At 39.6% G+C, this 25,274-nt stretch overlaps 1 protein-coding gene across 3 annotated transcripts in view; it reads left to right on the forward strand.

Annotated features, from left to right (window-relative positions):
* Positions 1–25,274, forward strand: part of DNAJC6 (DnaJ heat shock protein family (Hsp40) member C6) — a 170,729-nt gene that overhangs the window by 130,618 nt on the left and 14,837 nt on the right. For all 3 annotated transcript variants that reach the window (XM_018045207.1, XM_013962777.2, XM_005678307.2), the window contains exons 8-15: positions 728–845; positions 4,388–4,467; positions 5,305–5,498; positions 5,599–5,679; positions 13,646–14,080; positions 16,961–17,095; positions 23,027–23,095; positions 24,108–24,227. In XM_018045207.1, the coding sequence (XP_017900696.1) occupies positions 728–845; positions 4,388–4,467; positions 5,305–5,498; positions 5,599–5,679; positions 13,646–14,080; positions 16,961–17,095; positions 23,027–23,095; positions 24,108–24,227 (1,232 nt within the window). The remainder of the gene's footprint in view (positions 1–727; positions 846–4,387; positions 4,468–5,304; positions 5,499–5,598; positions 5,680–13,645; positions 14,081–16,960; positions 17,096–23,026; positions 23,096–24,107; positions 24,228–25,274) is intronic.

Raw genomic sequence — 25,274 nt, forward strand, 5'->3', positions numbered from 1 at the left:
GCACCCTTCAGGTGGTGATACAAGCTAAGGGACTCACATGAGTTATAATGAGGGTTAAGAAAGTGGTGTGGGCAGAAGGCCTGGACGTTTAAGAAGGAGATGACCTTGATAATAATTGGTGAGGATAATGGAGGAATTGGGAATGAATGAGGTTTCTATGTGAGCAACTGGATGGTGATGTAACTAAAATGTTTCAGAACCTATAATAAAGAGCAGGTTCCAATGGGAGGTGGTAGGGGATGTGGAGAAAAGGGACTGTATGATAACAGGAAGTGAAGTTAATTTGAAATAGATTGAATTTCAAGATTGCTATTCAGGACCTTCACAGAGTATTTCACTGCTATTTCTATATTGATCTCCGTTGAAGTTTTTGTTCTCTCTCTCTGTTCTTACCATAAATTTACAATTAGGGAAAGGTAAATACATTAAGATTACCCATATTTGAAGAGAGTGATTTCTGCTAATGGGCAATTGATTGATCTAGAAATCAGGATGGGATGGAGAGAGAAGACCTGGCAGAAGACCAGTGGCATCTCATGGAAGAACCAGTTTGCATCCAGTTGGCATAGACTGTGCTCCTAACTTTGCTTAAGTTAGGAAATAGTTCCTGGGTTCAGGCCTGCACAAACAGATGCTTTGACCAGAGTCACAGAGGACTATACCTATAAATCTGTGTTATTGTGCCAAATTAGACTCTCTTTCAGTATGTTTTTGTCTCTGTTTAAAGGGAATACCGTGTCCAAGATGGAAAAATCTTCATTCCTTTGAGCATCACTGTGCAAGGAGATGTGGTTGTTTCCATGTATCACTTGAGGTCAACAATTGGAAGCCGGCTACAGGCTAAGGTATGGTTTCAGAAAGAATCATGACTTAAGTTCAGCTGACCCTTTAATAGGAGCATTTCAGTATTTTTTCTGTATCACTTTGGGCTTGAATAACTTCTGGTTTTAGAATTAGAAAAAACATTTAAAGATTACTTACGGAAACAATGTATATATCCATCAATAGATGAATGGATGAAGAAGATGTTGTATGTGCATATATACATACAATACAATGGAGTATTATTCAGATAAAAACCATCAAATAATGCCATTTGCAGCAGCATGGATGGAATTAGAGATTATCATACTAAATAAAGTAAGTCAGAAAGAGAAAGACAAATACCATGTGCTATCACTTATTTGGGCTTCCCAGGTGCCGCTAGTGGTAAAGAACCCGCCTGCCAATGCAGGAGACATAGGAGACTCGGGTTCAATCCCTGGGTCAGGAAGAGCCCCTGGAGGAGGGCATGGCAACCCATTCCAATATTCTTGCCTGGAGAATCCCACGGACAGAGAGGATCCTCAAGGGCTACAGTTGATAGGGTTGCAGAGGGCTAAGGTTGATAGGGTTGCAAAGAGTCAGACATGACTGAAGTGACTTAGCATGCACACATCACTTATATATGGAATCTAAAATATGATACAAATGAGCTTATCCACAAAACACAGACAGACTCATGGAGAGAACAGACTTGTGGTTGTCAAGGGAGAGAGAGAGGTGGATTAGGAGTTTGTGATTAACAGATGCAAACTATTGTATATAGAATAGATAAACAGTGTCCTACTGAATACCACAGGGAACTATATTCAATACCCTGTGATAAACCATAATGGGAAAGAATATAAAAAAGAATGTGTGTATGTGTATATATCTCTCTCTATGTATCTATATCTGAATCACTTTGCTATGCAGCAGAAATTAACACAACATTCTAAATCAACTATACTTCAATAAAAAAAAAAAGAAAACAACAACAACAAAAATACTTATGCCCATTGCCCTCATTCTACAGGGGAGAAAACTAAGACTTGGAAGTGGCGACTAGCCCAGATGGTGTTGCCCTGGAACTGAAGAGCAAATCTTGCTCTGTAGCAGCCTGTGCTTCTTTACAGTGCCCTATTTGGATCACTGTGAGAGGAGATATCTCTGTTAAGAACGTGGGATTAAGTAGCTACATTTGTTCAATTGAAATAAATTTAATATAAAATTCACCCTTTTGAAGTATGCAGTGCTCTTATTTTTAGTATTGTCAAAGAGTTGTGCAGCACTGCTGTCTGATTCCCAAACGCTTTCATCACCCACAAAGGAAACTATGTATGTTAGCAGCCACTAATTAGCAGCAGTCCATTCCTCCTCTTCCATCCCCTAGGCAACCAGGAATCTACTTTCTATTTCTATGGATTTGCCTATTTTAGACATTTCGTATAAATGGAGCCATTCAATGTATGCTCTTTTGTGACTGGCTTCTTTCACTTAGCCTAATGTTTTCAAGGTTCATCCTTGCTATATCAGTACTTTACATAGCTAGACAATATTCCATTTTATGATTATATAGCTTTTATTCATCCCTGCATCATTTGGTGAACATCTGAGTTATTGCCACTGTTGGGATATCACCAATGACACGACAATTAATTGCATTAAAAAATTATGTATTGAAGTACAGTTGACTTAAAATGTTACATTATTTCAAGTGTCCAGCACAGTGATTTGTTATTTTTATAGATTATATACCATACAGAGTTATTATAAAGTATTGACTATGCTCCCTAGTGTGCCATATACTACATTCTTGTGACTTTATTTTATAACTGGCAATTTGTATCTCTTAATCTCCTTCACCTATTTCACCTTTCTCCCCTGTGATACCCACTGGTTTGTTCCATGTGTGTGTGAGTCTGTTTTATTTGTTCATTTGTTTTGTTTTTTATAGTCCACATATGAGTGAAAGCATACAGTATTTATCTTTCTCTCTCTGACTCACCTCACTAAGCATACTACCCTTCAGGTCCATGCACGGTGCTACAAATGGCAAGATTTTATTCTTTTTTATGGCTGAGTAATCATATATGTTGTATATATATGCTACATAAATATATATATGAGTATGTGTATATATATATAAACATATACATGTATATGGTTAACATATCATCACATTATTCATTCATCTGTCAATGAGCACTCAGATTGCTTCCATATCTATTGTGAATAATACTGCTATGAACTCAATATTAAGAAAACAAACAATCCAATTTAAAAATGGGCACAAGACCTAAACAGACATTTTTTTTCCCTCGAAGAAACATACAGATGGCCAACAGACTCATGAAAAGATGCTCAACATCACTAATCATCAGGGAAATGCAAATCAAAACCACGCTGAGATATCACCTCACACCCATCAGAATAGAATGGCTATTGTCAAAAAGACAAGAAATAACAAGTGTTACTGTGGCAATGATGTGGAGAAAAGGGAACCCTAGGGTTGTGAAGAGTTGGACATGACTGAGCGACTTCCCTTTCACTTTTCACTTTCATGTATTGGAGAAGAAAATGGCAACCCACTCCAGTGTTCTTGCCTGGAGAATCTCAGGGACGGGGGAGCCTGGTGGGCTGTGTCTATGGGGGCACACACAGTCGGACACGACTGAAGTGGCTTAGCAGCAGCAATACACAGTTAGTGGGGATGTAAGTTGCTACAGCAATATGGAAAGCAATATAGCGTTTCCCTCCCCCTCAAGTGAAGAGTAGAGCTACCATGTTGTTGTTGTTGTTCAGTCACTAAGTTGTGTCTGACTGTTTGTGACCCCATGGACTGCAGCATGTCAGGCTTCCTTGTCCTTCACTATCTCCTGGAGTTTGCTCAAACTCATGTTCATTGAGTCAGTGATACTATCCAACTGATCCTGCAATTTCACATCTGGGTATCTGTCTGAAGAAAATGAAAACACTAATTTGAAAATATATATGCACCCTAATGTTCATAGCAAATGTTCGTATTTTAATTCATCAAGTATTTGCTAAGTACATGTTCTATGCCAGTCATTGCCTAGGGGTTTAGGACTGACAAAAGTAAGACTGCCTTTTAGGAGTTCAGGGGAAATTCACACATGCATGAATATCCACTATCATTATAGAGGTAGGATGAGATGGCATAAAGGTAGCAGTTTATTCTATCCAGTGGTGGCTCAGAAAGGCTACAGAAGATGTGAAGGTGGATCTTGAAGGATTAGTTCATCAGGTTGGAACAGGGGCATCCTGGACAGAAGGAATGAGATGAGTCAAAGTATGGCAAGGTGCAGGAACATAGGGTCTCAGAGATGAGGGAATGGCTTGCCATGAAAGAATTCATGGAGAGGAGAGGTTGGAAGTGAAGCTGGGCCAGAACCAAATGAGGTTGTTTAATATTCATAGTAAACTTCAAAGTAACTAGTAAACTAAAAATTCAAAGTGCAGATAATGGAAGCAGTTGAAGATATATGACTCCCCCAAATATAATCATTTGATCTGGTTCCCTTTTCACTGATTGATTGTAATGTGCTGCTTTTGTATTTTTTAGGTGACCAACACTCAAATATTTCAGCTTCAGTTTCATACTGGATTCATTCCACTGGACACAACAGTTTTAAAGTTCACCAAGTGAGTGCTACTTGGGCCAAACTGCCTTTTCAATCCAAGGAGCTGTGAAATGCTGGCAGTTAGTGCCGGCAATTAGTGCCCGTGTGACAGCTTCCCCCTCACCCCAAATCCTGTGCCTGTGGCTTAGCAACATACCGGAGGCTGGTTGTATTTTACAGCTCTCAGTTGGATGTAATTTGTCATAAACACAAATGGATCAGACTTAAAAAGATCTGAAATACCTTGTGGGGGAACAGAAGTGAGCAGAGAAGGAACAGAGTTTCAGTATGGTCATCCTTTGCATCTGTGTATTTCTTTGTGTTTTGCAACAGGGAAGAAAATGGAACCAACAAAGACCCATCAGAATGGATGCCTGGTTGTAGCACTGAAGCAGGGTCCCCCAGGACCTCTGCATCAGATATTAGTTGCTGTATTATAGTGTAGTCTAGGGGACCCATGAGAGTGGCTAAAACTGGGGTGATAGGTGGGAGTTGCTAGAGCCAGGTTAGGAGTAGGCATTCAAGAGCTCAGGATGGTGGCTGTGAGCCTTTTTCACTATTTTAACAACTGATTTGGACATGCCAGTGTACGCTGGCAGGATATATCCGCCCTGCTATCTAGAATGCTTTCACAAGCAGTAGTATCTAAATTCTATAAGTAGACATTCTTCTTCTCTTTTATCTCGATGAGGGAACTGAGGCTCAGAACAGTAAAGTCTCTTATGTGCTAATGGTTGATTTTTCCTTAGAAATGAGTCTCAGAGTGAACCTCAGAATCCATCTACAGTGGTTTCTGCATTGAACATCATACTGGTTCCATTGTTTTTCACTGACCTTATTCTTCTAAATTCCTATTTAGGCCTGAGTTGGATGCATGTGATGTACCAGAAAAATATCCTCAGCTATTTCAGGTAACTCTGGATGTAGAACTACAGCCACACGACAAAGTGATGGAGCTAACCCCACCATGGGAACATTACTGCACAAAAGATGTCAACCCCAGCATCCTCTTCTCTTCTCACCAGGAGCATCAAGATACTCTGGTCTTAGGAGGTATGAGTCATCCGGTGGCTTAGTTTTCAGAATGAAGCCTCTGTGTTATTTATCTCACTGATTTATTTCCTGTGTTTCCTTGATGTCTTTTGTCTTGCAGGACAGGCTCCAATAGATATCCCTCCAGATAATCCTAGACATTTTGGGCAAGGTGGCTTCTTTTCCACTCTCTGCTGGCAAGGTATTTATTTCCAAGCATTTCTTTAAGTTCCTGGTTAGGTGGTTAAATCACATGGTTCTTCTATAAAAATGATTAGTCCTTGAAACAGTCTAAAGTAAAAACAACACTTGGAAGTCATCTGTCTAATATGTTATTTCACATTCTTCCCGCTCATTCCTTTTCCATATGAGGCAGCTTTCCTACTCTGAACTCCGTGGATGCTATTAGACTGATGCAAAAGCCATTTTAAGCTGAATTCTACCTTTTCTATTATGCAGTGTTTTGGATCACAGCACTGGGCTTATGAATAATCATGGTATTTTCTAGGATCTCCATTTATACTGCTGACACACATGCAAAATTAGCAAAGATCTCTATCTCACACCCTTAACTAAATTCTCCAAAAATACAAAATCTGGCAACACCCAGCTCCACCCTGCCCAGGCTTTGACCACTAGCAGAGCAGAGCTGAGCTTCCCTAGTGCAGGGAAGGCAAACACTACCTACATATCTCTGCTACTTGCTTTAAAAACCTTGACAGAGGTTGGACTTGATCACAATATCCTTTTTTGCAGAACCTGGAGATATGTTTAGAATTTTTCCCAACATGAAACTTTGGACAGCTCCCAGTAGATTAGCATTGGTATTCTGATTGATAGCCCTTTGCTTTAGAGTTTGCTGAAGTTAACTGCAAGATTGAATGTGGAATTCCATGGTAAGGACTTTCTTAAGAAAGGGGTAGGAAACTGCCTCTGGTGATAGTGTACTTAAAATGTTCTTGGTTGTCTGTCCTTTCCCTGTCAATATAACACACTATTCCCATTGCCTACACAGAGTTTTCAATGTGTGATGAAAAAGTTATTTATAGAATTCCTTTGAATTGAAAGGTTTACTTTCAGAATTTTCTTTTTTAAAAATTTTCATTGGGAAATAGTTGATTTACAATGTTGTGTTGTTTTCAGGTATACAATAAAGTGAATCTGTTGTACATATATCCACACTTTTTAGATTCTTTCAGAATTTTCTACTGAGAATTGGGACCTAAAACATTTTAAAAATGGGAAAATCCAATGAAATCTAGATAGCAGGTAGATTTCCCAGTCCCCTCTTGATTTCTCCTTCATCTTGCTTCTTCACATAAGAGCTTTTAATAAACTTTACTTTTACTTTCCTCTGCTATTTTAGTAAGTGCTTGAGAAATCTTCTTATCAGGCTATAAAATAGGTTTAGCACAAATGCACAGTCTTTTAACTTAACTGCACAGAGCCAGATGGATTTAGGAATGCAGAATTTTTTGCACGTTAGAAAGGCAGTATGTTACATAAACTACATATTACTTAACACTCCTGAGTGTATCTCAGACAACAGCATGTCATTAAACATGTTAAAATGTCTGCAGTGAGGGGCTGGAAGAAGTTGCTGCCATAGGCATCCTGGCTTTAGGCAGACCAGATCACACATTGAGCTTTTGCAATGGACCAAGCATTGTAATAGGTGCTAGAGAAAAAAGGATATCCCCAGTGCTCAAGGATCTTCCCTTCTGGTTTGCAAGGAAATGGCTATATTGTGAAATTCGGGGAGGTGAAACGTTAGAAAAGTAGAAAAATCAAACACTGAGGTCCTGGTACTCTCTGTTGGCCCCACTGCCCCTGATAAAGTTTCTGACATTGGAGATTAAGCCCGAGCATTTGGAGTGGGAGCACTGACTCCAAGACCCTAGAGTACCAGAGAACTAACCCTAGGGAGTGTCAAATAGTGAGAAGTCACACAAAAGGAAACTACTTGAATACAAGGCCTGGCATCACCCAACCACCAGTAGCACCCTGTGCAGGATGCCTCACCTAAACAACAAAAAAAACAAAAATACAAACCCAATCATCAGCAGACAGAATTACCACCTCACTCAGCCTTGCCCATCAGAGGAAAAACAAACAAACAAAAACTCAGCACAAATCTCACCCTATATAAAGCTTACACAGACCACTGGACCAACCTTAGGAGGGCAGAAACAAAAAGGAAGAAAGAATTCAACCTTCTTCAAGGAAAGAATTCAACTTTCCTTCAAGCCTGGGAAAAGGAGACCTCAAACACAGTAAGTTAAAAAAAATAATAATGAGAAGGGAGAGAAATACTATGCAAAGGAAGGAACAAACTAGAAACACAGACGTCCAAATAAATGAAGAGGAAATAAGCAAACTACATGAAAAAGAATTCAGAATAATGATAGTAAAAATGATCAAAAACTTGAAAACAGAATGGAGAAAATGCAAGAATCAATTAACAAAGACCTAGGAGAATTAAAGATAAACATACAGAGACAAACAACACAATTACTGACATTTAAGAAACTCTAGAAGGAATCAATAGCAGAGTATCTGAAGCAGAAGAACGAATCAGTGAGCTGGAAGATAAAATGGTGGAAATAACTTCTGAAGAGCAGAATAAAGTAAAAATTTTGAAGAGATTATAGTTGAAAATTTCCCCAACATGGAAAAGGAAATAGTCAATCAAGTCTAAGAGGCACAAAGAGTCCCATACAGGATAAACCCAAGAAGAAACATGCCAAGACACATACTAATCAAACTAGCAAAGATTAAACACAAAGAATATTAAAAGCAGCAAGGGAGAAGCGACAACTAACATACAGGGGAAACCCCACACACTTAACAGTTGATCTTTCAGCAGAAACTCTGCAGGCCAGAAGGGATGGCAGGATATATTTAAAGTACTGAAAGGGAAAAATCTACATCAAGATTACTGTACCCGGCAAGGATCTCATTCAAAATTGATGGAAAAATAAAAAGCTTTTCAGACAAGCCAAATTTAAGAGAATATAGTACCACCAAACCAACTTTACAACAAATGTTAAAGGGACTTACATAGTCAAGAAATACAAGAGAAGAAAAAGGATCTACAAATCAACCCCAAACAGTCAAGAAAATGACAATAGGAACATGATAATTACTTTAAATGTAAATGGATTAAATGCTCCAACAAAAAGACACAGACTGGTTGAATGGATACAAAAATAAGACCCATATATAGTCTACAAGAAACCTACTTCAGACCTAAAGACATATATAGACTGAAAGTGAGAGGAAGGAAAAATATATTCCATGCAAATGGAAAGCAAAAGAAAGCTGAGTAGCAATCCTCCTATCCCCGAAAAAATAGACCTTAACATAAAGACTATTACAAGAGATAAGGAAGGACACTCTGTAATGATCAAGGGATCAATGCAAGAGGAAGACACAACAATTGTAAATATTTATGCACCCAACATAGGAGCACCTCAATACATAAGACAAATAGTAACAGACATAAAGGAGAAATTGACAGTAACAATAATAGCGGGAGACTTTAACACTCCACTCACACCAATGGACAGATCATCAAAACAGAAAATTAATAAGGAAACACAAGTCTTAAATGACACATTAGATGAGATGGATCTCATTAATATCTTCAAGACAATTCCATCCAAATGCAGAAGAATACACCTTCTTCTCATGTGCACATGGAACATTCTCCAGGATAGACCACATCTTGGGTCCCAAATCAAACCTCAATTAATTTAAGAAAATTGAAATCATAGCAAGCATCTTCTCCAATCACAGAGTATGAGACTAGATATCAATTATAAGAAAAAAAGCTGTAAGAAACAGAAACACATGGAAATTAAACAACACATTTCTAAATAACCAACAGGTTACTGAAGAAATCAAAAAGGAAATAAAAAAATTTCGAGAGACAAATACAATGAAAACACAACAACTCAAAACCTATGGGAGGCAGCAAAACCAGTTCTAAGAGGGAAGTTTATAGCAATACAATCCTACCTCAAGAAATAAGAAGCACATCAAATAGACAACCTAACTTTACACCTAAAACAGCTGGAAAAGGAAGAACAAAACCCCCCAAAAATTAGTAGAAGGAAAGAAATAAAGATCTGAACAGAAATAAATGAAGAAATGAAAGAAACAATAGTAAAAATTAATAAAACCAAAAGCTAGTTCTTTGAGAAGATAAACAAAATTGGCAAACCTTTAGCCAGAGTCATCAAAAAAAAAAAGAAGAATCAAATCAACAAAATTAGAAATAAAAAAGGAGAGGTTGCAATAGACAATGCAGAAATACAAAGGATTAGAAGAGACTGTTACAACAACTCTATGGCAATAAAATGGATAACCTGGAAGAAATGGACAGATTATATTAGAATCTTCCAAGACTGAACCAGGAAGAAATAGAAATTATGAACAACCCAATTATAAGCACAGAAATTGAAGCTGTGATAAAATATCTCCCAAAAAGCAAGAGCCCAGGGCCAGAGGGCTTCACAGGAAAATTCTGTCAAACATTTAGAGAAGAGCTAATGCCTATCCTTCTAAAACTCTTACAAAAAATTGCAGAGGAAAGAACACTTCCAAACTCGTTCTATAAGGCTGCCATCACCCTGATACCAAAACCAGACAAAACAACACAAAAAATGAAAACTACAGGCCAGTATCACTGAAGAACATAGATGCAAAAATCCTCAACAAAATTTTAGCAAACAGAATTCAGTAACACATCAAAAAGCTCATATACTGTGATCAAGTTGAATTATTCCAAGAATGCAAGGACTCTACACCATATTAACAAATTGAAAGATAAAAGTCATGTGATAATCTCAATAAATGCAGAAAAAGCCTTTGACAAAATTCAACACCCATTTATGGTTTAAACTCTTCAAAAAATGGACATAGAAGGAACCTACCTCAACATAGTAAAGGACATATATGACAAACCTACAGCAAACATTATTCTCAATGTTGAGAAGCTGAAAGCATTCCCCCAAGATCAGAAACAAGACAAGGGTGTCCACTTTCACCATTATTATTCAACATAGTTCTGAAAGTCCTAGCTACCGCAATCAGAGAAGAAAAAGAAATAAAAGGAATCCAGATCAGAAAAGAAGTGAACTCTCACTGTTTGCAGATGACATGATACTGTACATAGAAAACCTTAGAGATAGTATCACAAAATTACTAGAGCTAATCGGTGAATTTAGCAAAGTTGTAGGATACAAAATCAGTACACAGAAATCACTTGTATTTCTATATACTAACAATGAAAAATCAGAAAGAGTAAATTAAGGAATCAATCCCACTCACCATTACAACAAAAAGAATTAAGTATCTAGGACTAAACTTACCTAAGGAGACAAAAGAGCTATACACAGAAAATTATAAGACACTAATGAAAGAAACCAAAGATGATATAAACAGATGGAGAGATATTCCATGTTCCTGGGTAGGAAGAATCAATATTGTGAAAATGACTATACTACCAAATGCAATCCACAGATTCAGTGTGATCCCTATCAGATTACCAATTTTCACATAATTAGAACAAAAAATTTCACAATTCATATAGAAACACAAAAGACCCCAAATAGCTAAAGTAGTCTTGAGAAAGAAGAGTAGAGCTGGAGGAATCAACCTTGCTGACTTCAGATTATACTACAAACTTACAGTCATCAAGACAGTATGGTACTGGCACAAAAACAGAAATATAGACCAATGGAACAAGATAGAAAGCCCAGAAATAAACCCATGCACCTATGGGTACCTTATTTTTTGACAAAGGAAGTGGGAATATACAATGGGGCAAAGACAGCCTCTTCAATAAATGGGAAGCTGGACAGCTACATGTAAAAGAATGAAATTAGAACACTTCCTAACACCATACACAAAGATAAACTCAAAAAAGATTAAAGACCTAAATGTAAGACCAGAAACTATAAAACTCTTAAGAGGAAAACATAGGCAGAACACTGGATGACATAAATCAAAGCAAGATCCTCTATGACCCACCTCCTAGAGTAATGGAAATAAAAACAAAAGTAAATAAGTGGGATCTGATTAAACTTAAAAGCTTTAGAACAGCAAAGGAAACTATAAGCAAGGTGAAAAGACAACCCTCAGAATGGGAGAAAATAACAGCAAATGAAACAACTGACAAAGGATTAATTTCCAAAATATACAAGCAGTTCATGCCAGAAAAACAACCCAATTAAAAAGTGGGAAAAAGATCTAAACAGACATTTCTCCAAAGAAGACATACAGATGGCTAACAAACACATGAAAAGATGCTCAACATCACTCATTATTAGAGAAATGCAAATCAAAACTACAATGAAATATCACCTCACACCAGTCAGAATGGCCATCATCAAAAAGTCTACAAACACAGATGCTGGAGAGGGTGTGGAGAAGGAATGCTCTTGCACTGTTGGCGGGAATGCAAATTGATGCAGCTACTGTGGAAGATGGTATGGAGATTCCTTAAAAGACTAGGAATAAAACCACCATGTTACCCAGAAATTCCACTCCTAGGCATATACCTTGAGGAAACCAAAATTGAAAAAGACGCATGTATCCTAATGTTCATTGCAGCACTATTTACAATAGCTAGAACATGGAAGCAACCTAGATGCCCATCGCCAGATGAAGGGATAAAGATGTTGTGCTCATATACACAATGGAATATTACTCAGGCCATAAAAAGGAACCAGTTTGAGTCAGTTCTGATGAGGTGGATGGAACCTATTATACAGAGCGAAGTGAGCCAGAAAGATAAATATCACATTCTAATGCACATATACAGAATCTAGAAAAATGGTACTGAAGAATTTATTTACAGGGCAGCAGTGGAGAAACAGACATAGAGAACAGACTTATGGACATGGGGACAGGGGAGGAGAGGGTGAGATGTGTGGAAAGAGTAACAGGGAAACTTGCATTACCACATGTAAAATAGACAGCCAATGGGAATTTGCTGTATGGCTCAGGAAACTCAAACAGGGGCTCTGTATCAACCTAGAGGGGTGGGATGAGGAGGGAGATGGGAGAGAGGTTCAAAAGGGAGGGGATATATGTAAACCTATGGCTGATACATGTTGAAGTTTGACAGAAAACAACAAAATTCTGTAAAGCAATTATCCTTCAATAAAAAAAGAAAAAGAAAAAGAAAATGTCTGCAGTGAATCATAACTCATAGCCCTGAGTGAAATCAATGAAGACATTTATAAGTAACTTTCACGTCAGTTCCAGTCAGATTTTTCCACAAACGCAGGGAAACCTTTAGTTTTTCACAGCTTTTTGCATTTCAGACCTGGGGAGGGAGGGATGTGAATCTGCACTTGGTTTGGAACAGGGTCTACCTGGCACTAGATGAAGTTCCATAGGGCCATCTGCCCCACGGAGGGCCTGGGATGTCACTCACCAGCCTCTCCATTCCTTCCCCAGAAGAAAGGACTTTCCTGCTGGAAATCTTTCCTGCTGCCCATTTTATGCTGAAAGTAGCTCCTCCCAGTTGGTGTAAGGGCCATCCTTACACCAGAGCCATTCCCTCTGGTCACTTACTAGGCATGGGGTTCACTTCTGCTCCAGACTGTGGGAGAAAGGCCCTGCTTTTGGCTGCAGGTCATTGGAAGAAGAAAAAGACCATGAGAGGGAGCAGCAAGGACCAGGAAACAATGTTTTATTTTTTTCAAAGCACCTAGCATAGTGCTGGGAAGAAAAAGAGGGTGGTGAGAGTAGTAATTTTAAAAATAAGAAAAACCACTAACTACTACTTACTATTGATCTGAGCACTTTCCATATCGAATCTCATGTAATTTTCACAACACTCAATGGGAGCTAGGTTCTATTTACTACTCCCCTTTTGCAGAGGGAAAAACCAAGGCACAGAGAAGTAAAGCCACGTTTTCAGTGTCACAGAGCCAGTAAGTAGCAGAGATGAGATTCAAACTTGGGCTGATTCTAAAATTGAATGTTATGTGAAATACATCAAGTTTGTCATCAGTAAGAGTCTAAAAGCATTGTTTTTTTCAGGCTGCTCTTTCCTCTTTCTCTCTTTCTGAAGTTAAGTGTGTAGACTCTAACAAAAAGCAGTAATTCTGTGGCTGGTGACTGACTGTTTCTGGCATACTGGCCTTCCTTAGATCAGAAATCAGAGAAGTCATTCTGCGAGGAGGACCACGCCGCCCTAGTGAATCAGGAGAGTGAGCAGTCAGATGATGAACTTCTGACGCTGTCCAGCCCACATGGCAATGCCAATGGTGACAAACCTCACGCAGCCAGAAAGCCCAGCAAAAAGCAGCAGGAGCCAGCTGCCCCTGCACCCCCTGAGGATGTGGATCTTCTGGGTCTAGAAGGGTCTGCAGTGAGTAAGAACTTCTCTTCGCCGGCGGCTCCTCCCTCCAATTCCGAACTTCTGAGTGACCTGTTTGGAGGCGGAGGTGCAGCCGGTCCCGTCCAGTCTGGACAGTCAGGGGTGGATGATGTGTTTCACCCGAGTGGACCTGCATCCACCCAGTCCACACCACGCCGATCTGCCACCTCCACCTCTGCATCGCCAACACTGAGAGCAGGAGAAGGTAATTGTTTCCATATTGTGCTGTACCTCTCAGGACTGAATTACAACTTTTGGGCCAAGCAGGTGGAATCGAACTTTCCTCATAGTCTAGACTTCTCTGATCTCCCTGAAAGTCTCCAGAAGGTCTGTATCTTCATGTCAGTGGGAACCACAAGAGGAAATAGAAATACTGTCCATTTTGGTAGGACAGTCTAAGAAAGAATATTTGGGTTCGTCACCCTTACCATTTTTTTTAAGGCTTCAATCCCTCAGCTGCTTTACTTATTTCTGCTTGGAGGTGTAGATTGATGAATTGTTATTAATAATAACAGCAATATTTGTGGGGTACTCACTATTTGCCCGGAGAAGGCAATGGCACCCCACTCCAGTACTCTTGCCTGGAAAATCCCATGGACAGAGGAGCCTGGTAGGCTGCAGTCCATGGGGTTGCAAAGAGTCGGACATGACTGAGCGACTTCACTTTCACTTTTCACTTTCATGCATTGGAGAAGGAAATGGCAACCCACTCCAGTGTTCTTGTCTGGAGAATCCCAGGGATGGGGGAGCCTGGTGGGCTGCCGTCTATGGGGTCGCACAGAGTCGGACACGACTGAAGCGACTTAGCAGCAGTAGCAGCAGCACTATTTGCCAAACATGTAATTTAACACCAGCCATGAATTCAGTCTTTATAAAAACACAGTAAATAAGGTGCTATTGTTATCTCCATTTTCTAGTTGAGGAAACAGAGGCTTAGAGTCAAATTAGTAATGTACTTTTATATAGCGAGTCCCCGGGCCCAAAACTAGGCCATTTGACTCCTGAGCTTTCCCTGTTTTCCTGTAATGCCTTCTTGGAACTGTAGTTTTCTGAATACATTTTTCCTGTGCAGAGAAGCACTTAATTAATTTAAGATATATCTAACGGGCTCCTGCCAGCGGCACAGCTGATGGAGTGGAGCAGTTGGTGCCAGATATAGAGTTTGAGCCCCATGAGGCTCAGTCCGCTTCACTCCGCTCATTGCCAGACTCAACCCTTCTTGTGGCTGGCCATTCACAATTTTTTGACATTTGCAGGCAGACTCTTTTAACATCTGAGCCACCAGGGAAGCCTAATTTAACATAGGTTGGTATTAAAAGTGTACCAAGTAATAGTGAGAAGATTTTAGCATTCTCTACTGGTGGACGTCGAAGTTAGGTGTCCGCTGGCAGATATTCTATAAATCTCAGTATTCTCATTTTATAGAAGGGATAAAGTTTGGTTAGTATCAAATGAGCTAAATGATATACATCATGTAATAGAGTGCCTGATGTATAGTTGATTCATTGCTGCCATGTAAGGCTAATCTACTGCCCAGCAGACATTAGGAGAGCATTATGCCAATGAAGTTGTAGGTGAACACATATTAATCATATCCCTCCCTGGGTTTTGAGAATGGGGTTTATTCATTAACTTGTTTGACTGTAGTTATCTATTCCTTGAATAGGTCACTCCTACTCCAGGAAGCAGTCAGCCCATTAGCTTGATACTTACAAATTAGGAAGTGATACCTCATTATAGAGAGCTAATTCCCTTGCCCATTAATGCAAAATTAAACCCAGTCATTTATATGCCACTCTGTGTCATTTTCATCACATTTATCTCACATCTGTGAACAATGTGAGATGCCTTTGGGAAATTCCTGGAATTTGAATTCCGAAAACTTGAACGAGTCCAGTCTTATCATTTACTTGATACTGGGCAAGAAACTCGGTTCTCTGAACCTCAGTTTTATTGTCTGTAGAAAGAAAATGATATCACTTCTGTCTGACAGCTGACAGGATCAGCTGATGTACTCTTTATGAAAGGCAACATAAACCCTAAAGAAATGATGCAATATTAAGTTACTGCATTGTTGGGTTTCCCTGATGGCCCAGTGGTTAAGAATTCTCCTGCCAGTGCAGGATCCCTGGTCTGGGACGATCCCACATGCCACAAAGCAGCTAAGCCCATGTGTTACAACTGTTGAGCCTGTGCTCTACTGAGCCCACACGTGGCAACTGTCGAAGCCCACGTGCCCTCCACAGCAAGTGCAGCCGCTGTAATGAGGAGCCCAGGCACTGTAACGAGAGAAAAGCCTGCACAGCAATGAACAGCCAACATACTCAACATAGATAAACAAAATTCAAAAATACTATTATTGTGTTGTTGCTGGAAACCTCAGCTGCCACTTTGTTGTAGTTTTCTTGGTTCATTCACAAACTTTTTTGCATTTTACTACATCTGCACCAAGTTTCTAGCAAGTTGTAAGCAAGCAATGTTTTGAAAGCATTTCGTTTCATAGAACATAAGGTGTGACGAGAGCTCAGTTTTTGTCACACTCATTTTCTTTTTAACTTTCAACGTGCCAGGACCACTAAAAACACAAAACTAAACAAATCCTGGTCAGTGAGGTTTTCTACTGTTCACCTTAATAGCAAAGCTCCTCGTGCCTGGCGTTTGTTCACTAATTCACTGAATATGATCATAGTTCATTCATTGATCATCTCTTGTAATCCAGGCCATGGTTTCACCACTTATGTATTAATCTGTAAGCTTGCTTGATTTATTTCATGTTACTAAGACGCCCAAGGCCCACAGGGCCTTGTTTATGGAGTGTATGGTTCATCCTACAGGTAATCAGGAGTTCTCCTTTGTCCTCAAAGAAGGGGTTATTCACATGTAGTCAGAAATCCTTGGGCTTCATTGTTAACCCTGAATGAAGTTTTAAGGATAGGATGGGCCTGTGGAGCAGCCCATGAGGCAGGCATCATCCTGACTTTTCAAGTATTTGGCTTAGAGCCTTGTAAGAGTGACAGCTGTCCAGTATTTATTGAATGAGTGAACCCATAGGACAAAGACACACCTTTTTCCTGTTGTTTTCTAGGTGCCACCTTTGACCCATTTGGAGCACCTTCTAAACCATCAGGTCAAGATTTGCTGGGTTCTTTTTTGAACACAGCCAGTGCTTCCAGTGACCCCTTTCTTCAGCCTACGAGGAGTCCTTCTCCTACAGTGCATGGTAAGGAAGTACTTATGCTGTGTTTAGTGGAACAGGGTTCCCTACTAGACATCAGTAGGTGTTCAGATATAAAAACATCTTGTAAGCAGGGTTTTGTTTTGGCTTTTGTTTTTGAAAAGCTACGTATCTCTTGAAAATTAACAATTCATGTTAACATATTAAAAGCTCTGCAGTGTTTTACAGTAAAGAAGCCTGCTTAACTTTTACTCAGCTTCCATAAAATTTAATTTGGAAATTTTTTTCTTTTTGCGTTAGAGCTATATGCACAAAATGTATAGGGCACCATCAATTGTAGGACATATCTTTATTTTACATACTGTCACTTTTAGTTGATTCGAAGATGCTTACTAGTTGAAGTCTTTGAACTATGAAGAATGTCTTGAGTTAATAAAATGTAATATGACAAGCATTCCACAAAATTAGTATTCCACAGAACAGTTTAGAATACAATATCCTGATATATTAAACTAGTTCTAAGATGAAGCCACTAACCACACTCGACTGTTGAGCACTTAAAATGGGCCAGTCTGATTTGAAACATACTCTAAGTGTAAAGTGTATACCAGAATTCAAAACTTAGTACACAAAAGCAATGTAACATGTCTTATTAATATTTTTCTATTAGTCATTTAATATATTTTGAATATATTAGGTTAAGTAAAGTGTTATATTAATATTAATTTTACCAGTGTCTTTTTACCTTTCTTAATGTGACTACTAGAAAAATTTTAAATTATACAAGGCCCACATTATATTTCTAAGTTAGAGACAAACTTTGTGGAAAGAATCATAATCACATCTGTTTGTAAGAGCAAAAAGGTATCACTTAGGTAACACTGATTAAAACTGAAGGTCTTCAGTGAAGGATATATGGCTTTGAGCTGGAGAAATGAAGCTCCTTCTTGATGCTGAAGGATGCTGAACATTGATGGCCTAGACTTAGAGGACGATGTGTTTATTGTTGAAGGCCCCCTGAGCCCCTCTGGGGAACACAGTTTAGTGATCAGCTTGACTTTATGGGAGCTATGCAAATGCAAAAGGAAATTGAGGTATGCAACACTGATCAAACGGTAATGACCAAAATGAGAAAGCAGTCCAGGAACAAACTTTATGGGTGATTTCCTATTGCTCTTAAATCTCAAAACTATTTGAAGTGGGTCCACAGAACGATATGCAAGAAATTCACCTCTGACCCTTGTGCAGTGCCCACTTAAAAGAATCTCTGGATTGGAAGTTGGCTACCCCAAGAGGAAAGATGCAGGGTGATAGGTTAAAGCTGTTGTTTTTGTTCACTTATTTAAAATGTAGGTTATGTCATTGCTGTCCCCGCAGTGGCTCCCTGCTTCACTCAGCATGGAAGCCCAAGTCATCGAGATGGCCTTGGTCGGCCCTCTGTGCTCTTAACACCCAGGGCTGTGACCTCCTTCCCCACTTGCTCCCCCTGCTCATTCCATTCCAGTCACATGGCCTCTCTTCCCCAGACCAGGGCATGGCTAATTCCTTCACCTCTTTAGTCTTTGCTCAGCAATCACCTTCTCAGTGGGGTCTCCTCTGACTGCTCTATTTCGCATGGAAACTTCTCCTCCTGTCTATCTTTCCCCACTAGAACCTGAGTTCAGAGGCAGAGACTTCTGTTAGTTTTGTTTATGAATGCTTTCCTAGTGCCTAGAAGATCTATATGATGTGTTGTATTATCTATCTGTCTTTCCACATAAAATAAATTATCATTTTTCCCTATATAAATCTCTTTGATGCATACTGATAATATTAATATGGTTATCTATTTTCCTGACTTTAATACTTTGAATTTACTGTTTTCATATGAGTACCTCCTTTTATGTCCCATGGGTATGGATGTTCATACTTCCGCATGGCAGTACTGGAGTTGGTTCTCTCTGTGAGCTGGCTAGAAGATGTTTATCCGTCAGTTTCAGCCAGTCAGAAGAACTCTTTTGTTTTGTGGCTGTGCTGCTTATTTTGATCTGTGTGATGCTAGTGTGTGAAAGAATGTTCCACTATCCTTGCTGAGAAGGGAATCATTCCATTGTTAGTGGGTCAGTTGCGTCCTCTTCATATATAGATGAGACTCAGGTGTCAGTTTGGGAGGTCAGATTGCCCACCTCCAGTTTCTACAAGGCACTATCCATCTCTTCTGAAAATCAAGAAATGTTGCCTTCAAGTTCTACGAATATTTATTGAACATTTTCTCAGAAGAGAATAATTATTTGGGACTTAATCTGAGAAGAAAAACTGAACAAGTAACCACAATAAAAAGCTAAGTAGAAGTTTAAAATACTGGGTATTATCTTTTCATTTATTTATTCCTTTCTCTCCAGCAGATTTTAAATTTCTTGAGGATAGGCACTGTGTCCTTTAGCTGTCTGTGTCCTGATGGTGCCTTGTGTGTGGTAGGTTTGTGGGTCTGATTAGTAATAAGGTTGAAGAACCACTTCCTAGTTCTGCATCCTAGTTGGGTGTAAGACTAAGGTCAGAGTTTAAAGGAAGTCAAGCAGCAAAAGTTAGCAAAATTATCTAGTTTCCACCTCAGTTTTCATGGATTACTGTGGAAAAAGAGAAGGGAAAACTGAAAGGAAAGAGCTGTTATTTCTGATAATGGAATATTCTATTTAACTCCATGATGGGAAGATACAGTGCCTTGGTTCGTACTAAGGAAATGAAACAGGTAAATATAAGGCTTGATATAAGGCTTGGTGCCTTGATCCTTCTGGTGGTGATACGTGTACTGTGTCTTAAATCCTACTTGCAGTGTTATTTTAGCGTTTGCGTTGTTTTCTTTGATTTAATGAACAGAACCTAGAAGAGTCTTAGAAGTTCTTTCTTACGGCATCCAGTTTCTTATTTGGATTTTACAGATACAGAAAACGTTTACTCTACCAATGTGTACTCTAATATACCTGATTATATTTAACTGAACATTTCTTTTCAGTTCTCCACTTGAAACTTTGACAAGGGTCAGTCAGTTCAGTCACTCAGTTGTGTCCGACTCTTTCTTATCCCATGGACTGCAGCACGCCAGGCTTCCCTGTCTTTCACCAACTCCTGGAGCTTGTTCAAATACATGTCCATCAAGTCGGTGATGCGATCCAACCATCTCATCCTTTGTCATTGCCTTCTCTGCCTGCCTTCAACCTTTCCCAGCATCAGGGTCTTTTCCAGTAAGTCAGTTCTTTGCATCAGATGGCCAGAGTTCTGGAGTTTCAGCTTCAGCATTAGTCCTTCCAATGAATATTGGACTTCCCTGGTGGCTCAGATGGTAAAGCGTCAGTCTACAATGCGGGAAAGGGTTGGGAAGATCCCTTGGAGAAGGAAATGGCAATCCACTCCAGGACTATTGCCTGGAAAATCCCATGGACAGAGGAGCCTGGTAGGCTACAGCCCATGGGGTCGCAAAGATTTGGACATGACTGAGCGACTTCACTTTCACTTTCAATGAATATTCAGGCATGATTTCCTTTAGGATGGACTGGTTGGATCTCCTTGCAGTCCAAGGGATTCTCAAGAGTCTTCTCCAACACCAGTTCAAAAGCATCAATTCTTTGGCACTCAGCTTTCTTTACAGTTCAACTCTCACATCCATACATGACCACTGGAAAAACCATAGCTTTGACTAGACAGACCTTTGTTGGTGAGGTAGTGTCTCTCCTTTCCTATGCTGTCTAGGTTTGTCATATCTTTTCTTCCAAAGAGTAAGAATCTTTTAATTTCATGGCTGCAGTCACTATCTGCAGTGATTTTGGGGCCCAAGAAGATAAAGTCTGTCACCGATTCCACTGTTTCCCCATCTATTTGCCATGAAGTGATGGGACCAGATGCTATGATTTTAGTTTTTTGCATGTTGAGTTTTGAGCCAGCTTTTTCACTCTCCTCTTTCAGTTTATCGCTTTCTGCCATAAGAGTGGTGTCATCTGCATATCTGAGGTTATTGATATTTTTCCTGGCAATCTTGATTCTAGCTTGTGCTTCATCCAGCCCAGCATTTTGCATGATGTACTCTGCATATAAGTTAAAGAAGCAGGGTGACAACATACAGCTTTGACGTACTCCTTTCCCAATTCTGAACCAGTCTGTCATTCCATGTCCAGTTCTAACTGTTGCTTCTTGACCTACATGCAGATTTCTCAGGAGACAGGTAAGGTGATCTGGTATTCCCATCTGTTTAAGAATTTTCCAGTTTTTTTGTGATCCACACTGTCAGAGGTTTTGGCGTAGTCAATAAAGCAGAAGTAGATGTGTTTTTGGAATTCTCTTGCTTTTTCAATGATACAACGGATGTTGGCAGTTTTATCTCTGGTTCCTCTGCCTAAATGCAGCTTGAACATCTGGAAGGTCACAGGTCACATACTGTTGAAGCCTGGCTTGGAGAATTTTGAGCATAACTTTGCTAGCGTGTGAGATAAGTGCAGTTCTGCAGTAGTCTGAACATTCTTTGACATTGCCTTCTTTGGGATTGGAATGAAAACTGACCTTTTCCAGTCTTGTGGCCACCAATGAGTTTTCCAAACTTGCTGGCATATTGAGTGCAGTACTTTCACATCATCATCTTTTAGGATTTGAAATAGCTCAACTGGAATTTCATCACCTCCACTAGCTTTGTTCATAGCGATGTTTCCTAAGGCCCACTTGACTTCACATTCCAGAATGTCTGGCTCTAGGTGGGTGATCATACCATCATGGTTATCTGGGTCATGAAGATCTTTTTTGTATAGTTCTTCTGTGTATTCTTGTCATCTCTTCTTAGTATCTTCTGCTTCTGTTAGGTCCATACCATTTTCTGTCCCTTATTGAGCCCATCTTTGCATGAAATGTTCCCTTAGTATCTCTAATTTTCTTGAAGATACCTCTAGTCTTCCCCATTCTGTTGTTTCCCTCTATTTCTTTGCACTGATCACTGGATGGATTTCTTATCTCTCCTTGCTGTTGTTTGGAACTCTGCATTCAACTGGGTATATCTTTCTTTTTCTCCTTTGCCTTTCGCTTCTCTTCTTTTCTCAGCTAGCTGTTTGTAATGCCTTCTCAGACAACCATTTTGCCTTTTTGCATTTCTTTTTCTTGGGAATAGTCTTGATCACTGCCTCCTGTACAATGTCATGAACCTCCGTCCATAGTTCTTCAGGCACTCTATCAGAGGTAATCCCTTGACCTCCCTTGAGAGGGGTCAGAATGATCTATTTTGAAGCTGTAGTGAGTTTGTTGTTTTAGTGACAGTAGATACATCCCTGACACCAGCATGGTGGGTGGATGGTATCTAGTCAGTTCCTAGTAAGTGTTCTGATTGACTCATATTTTCTGTTGATGTCCCAGCAGAGGAGACAAAAAAATTTTTTTTTAATTTTTATTCATTTTTTAATGCAAAATACATTTGTTATTGGGGTATAACAATGTGATAATTTCAGGTGAACAGTGAAGGGACTCAGCCACACATATACATGTATCCATTCTCCCCCAAATGAGAAAACAAAATTTTTGTTCTAAGTTGCCCATGCAGTTTATGCCAGCTTAAGGCAAATTGGGTTTGAGTTTCATTTCGCCTTTTTTTTTTGCCTACTGACTTTGTGTTAAGGGTAGAGGTGGGACCCATGCAGATGAAGAAGATAATTCTTGCTTTCACAGTGTACCCGAGACAGATATATGCACAGTTACAATTCAAAGTGTACCTTTGGAAGTAAAATAAAGGCGAACAAGGAAGTAACAGAGACAAACAGTATATGGCTTCCACCAGTGCTCATATAAGTAAGTACAGATGAAGGCAGAAAATATCAATGTTGCAGAATGTGGAGAGAGCTCAGAGGGAGAGTAGAATCACATGAGACATGGGCATATCACGAGAGGGAGAGCATTTTCTTTTGTGAACTCAGAAAAGTGGATTCTGAGCTATTTTGTCCTGATTCTTTTTCTTCTCCTCGTTTGCAGCTTCTAGTACCCCTGCTGTGAACATTCAGCCAGATGTTTCAGGAGGCTGGGACTGGCATACCAAACCAGGTAAAGACCAGCAGATGGATTTTGTGCCACATAATTGGTTGCTGAAGCATAATCCTTCACCCAAGGTGAAGTGAGTACTTGCAGAGTGTTAGCCCCATTTATGGAAGTTCCTAAAGGTCCCCAGTCTGAGAAAGCTTTTCACATTGCCCTTGATGACATGGTAGTTCTACATGTCCAATGATACTTAATTTCTCTAAGTGTCAGTTTGCTAAGTGTTTGCCTTGACAATAGTGTTAGACAGATCTGGGTATACATCTAACTCAACCATTTAGAAGCTCTTGAATTTTTTTTTACCAGTCTGAACTTCAGTTTTCTTATCTGTAAAATGGAATTCATAATTCTTGTCCCACACAGTTTAAGTGAAATTACTTACATGAAATTTTCTGGCATAGAGTAGGTGCTGCATAATCTGAATGGTTTTCTCTCTTACAGAGAACTTGTTTTAGATTTGAATTTGTCTGTAGTAAATAAATTCTCTTTCTGTTGTATTTTTTGAGAGCCATCTTGTGTGATAATCTTTCTGACACTGTGCAAGTTACACACACACACACACACACACACACACACACACTATATGTCTGTCACAGCAACTTTCTAAAGCAGTTGCTATTTCCTTATGTAACCAATGAGAAAGTATCGACACTCAGAGAAGTTAAGCAACATGTCAAAGGTCACTCAGCTAGGAAGTGGCAGAACCAGAATTCAGCTCTGACTCGTCTCATAGGAAATCCCATAGGAAATCACGGAGTCAGGTGACATGAGGTAAGCACTAGACGTAATGGTTTAGAGGAGTGGCTAGGAAATGACTTATACCTTTTCGGTTCCCTGTCCTTGCTCCTGGTCACTACTCACTTGAATTAGGGAAATGGGGTCTAGCAACTTCTAACATATTTGCAAACCTTGTCCTAATTTGCCCTTAGAGACGAGGTGAGCAGTAGCTCTAGATTTCTGAGCTTCAGAATTCAACCTCAGACAACTAACTCATTTGCAATGCCCTTCTTATTTTTTTCAGGAGGTTTTGGAATGGGAAGCAAATCAGCTGCCACCAGCCCAACAGGCTCCTCGCATGGTACTCCCACCCATCAAAACAAACCCCAGACTCTGGACCCTTTTGCTGACCTTGGCACATTAGGTATACATATAACAAATGAAGATACAGACTTACTTTTGGCTACAAAGCCTCAAATCTAAATCTTTGGTGTTAAAAATAAGCTGTAGTGTTTACCTGGGATCTAAAATAATCTGTATTTTTAAGTTGTATTCTAAAACCTAAAGCTGTCTTTTAAGAAAAGGAAACAGGCTTCAAATACTGGGTTGGAGCTAACCCCTATTAATGTATTTCTCCAATCCCTGAGTTTGGAGTAGTAGTGCCAATAAAGTTAGAACTTCTGGGAGCATCTGAAAATAGAGTTTGCACCGAATTAGTGACTGCGTAGGAAAACGGTGAGAGGCAGGGTGGGCAGATCGAGGCGTGCTGCGAGGGCCGGCTGTGTGCAGGTCTCACTCTGAAGTTGCCAGTGAGGCCCTCACGTGGTGCTCCTCGTCTCTCCGTGGACCGCAGTCCTCTCTGGTCAGGTGTAAACTTCCAACAGAAAACAGACCTCTGGAGAATATTTCTAAAGAGTTTTCTCATCAGATGTTACTTATTATTATTATTATAGGATAAGTGTTTTATGAGCAAGTAATTTTGGAAACACTGGGTTCAGTGGACTTCAATTAAGTGTTTTATGAGCAAGTAGTTTTGAAAACACCAGCTTCAGTGGACTTTGATCATTGCAGAAACTTCTGAGGATCGGGGCTCATGGTGATGCTCCCCAGTGAGGGGTACAGTGTGCAGGGTTCTGTTTTTACCAAGAAATCTCTCTTCAAGGTGTAGTTGATTGGACTACTGTGTTTTGAAACTTTTTTCTCCTCCTTGAAGTGCAAAGTTGTTAAATAAGGGTGAGGTAGCTCTGACACAAAGGTTTAAATAAGCCAACTTGATAGTTCAGTTTCCCCAAAAGGCCTCCGGAAGCATTTAAAGCTGAATTATCTGCAGGGAATGAGAACATGCTACCGTTTTATTTTTTGCTAGTAGTTATGTTAGAATCTTGACCTTTCCTTTTATGTCATTTAGATCTTTTTTCCTTTTAAGAATTTCTCAAATTATTTTCCCTTTTTTCTGTATCTGAAAGTCCAA

This window comes from Capra hircus, chromosome 3, assembly GCF_001704415.2.
Source record: "Capra hircus breed San Clemente chromosome 3, ASM170441v1, whole genome shotgun sequence".
NCBI lineage: Eukaryota > Metazoa > Chordata > Mammalia > Artiodactyla > Bovidae > Capra > Capra hircus.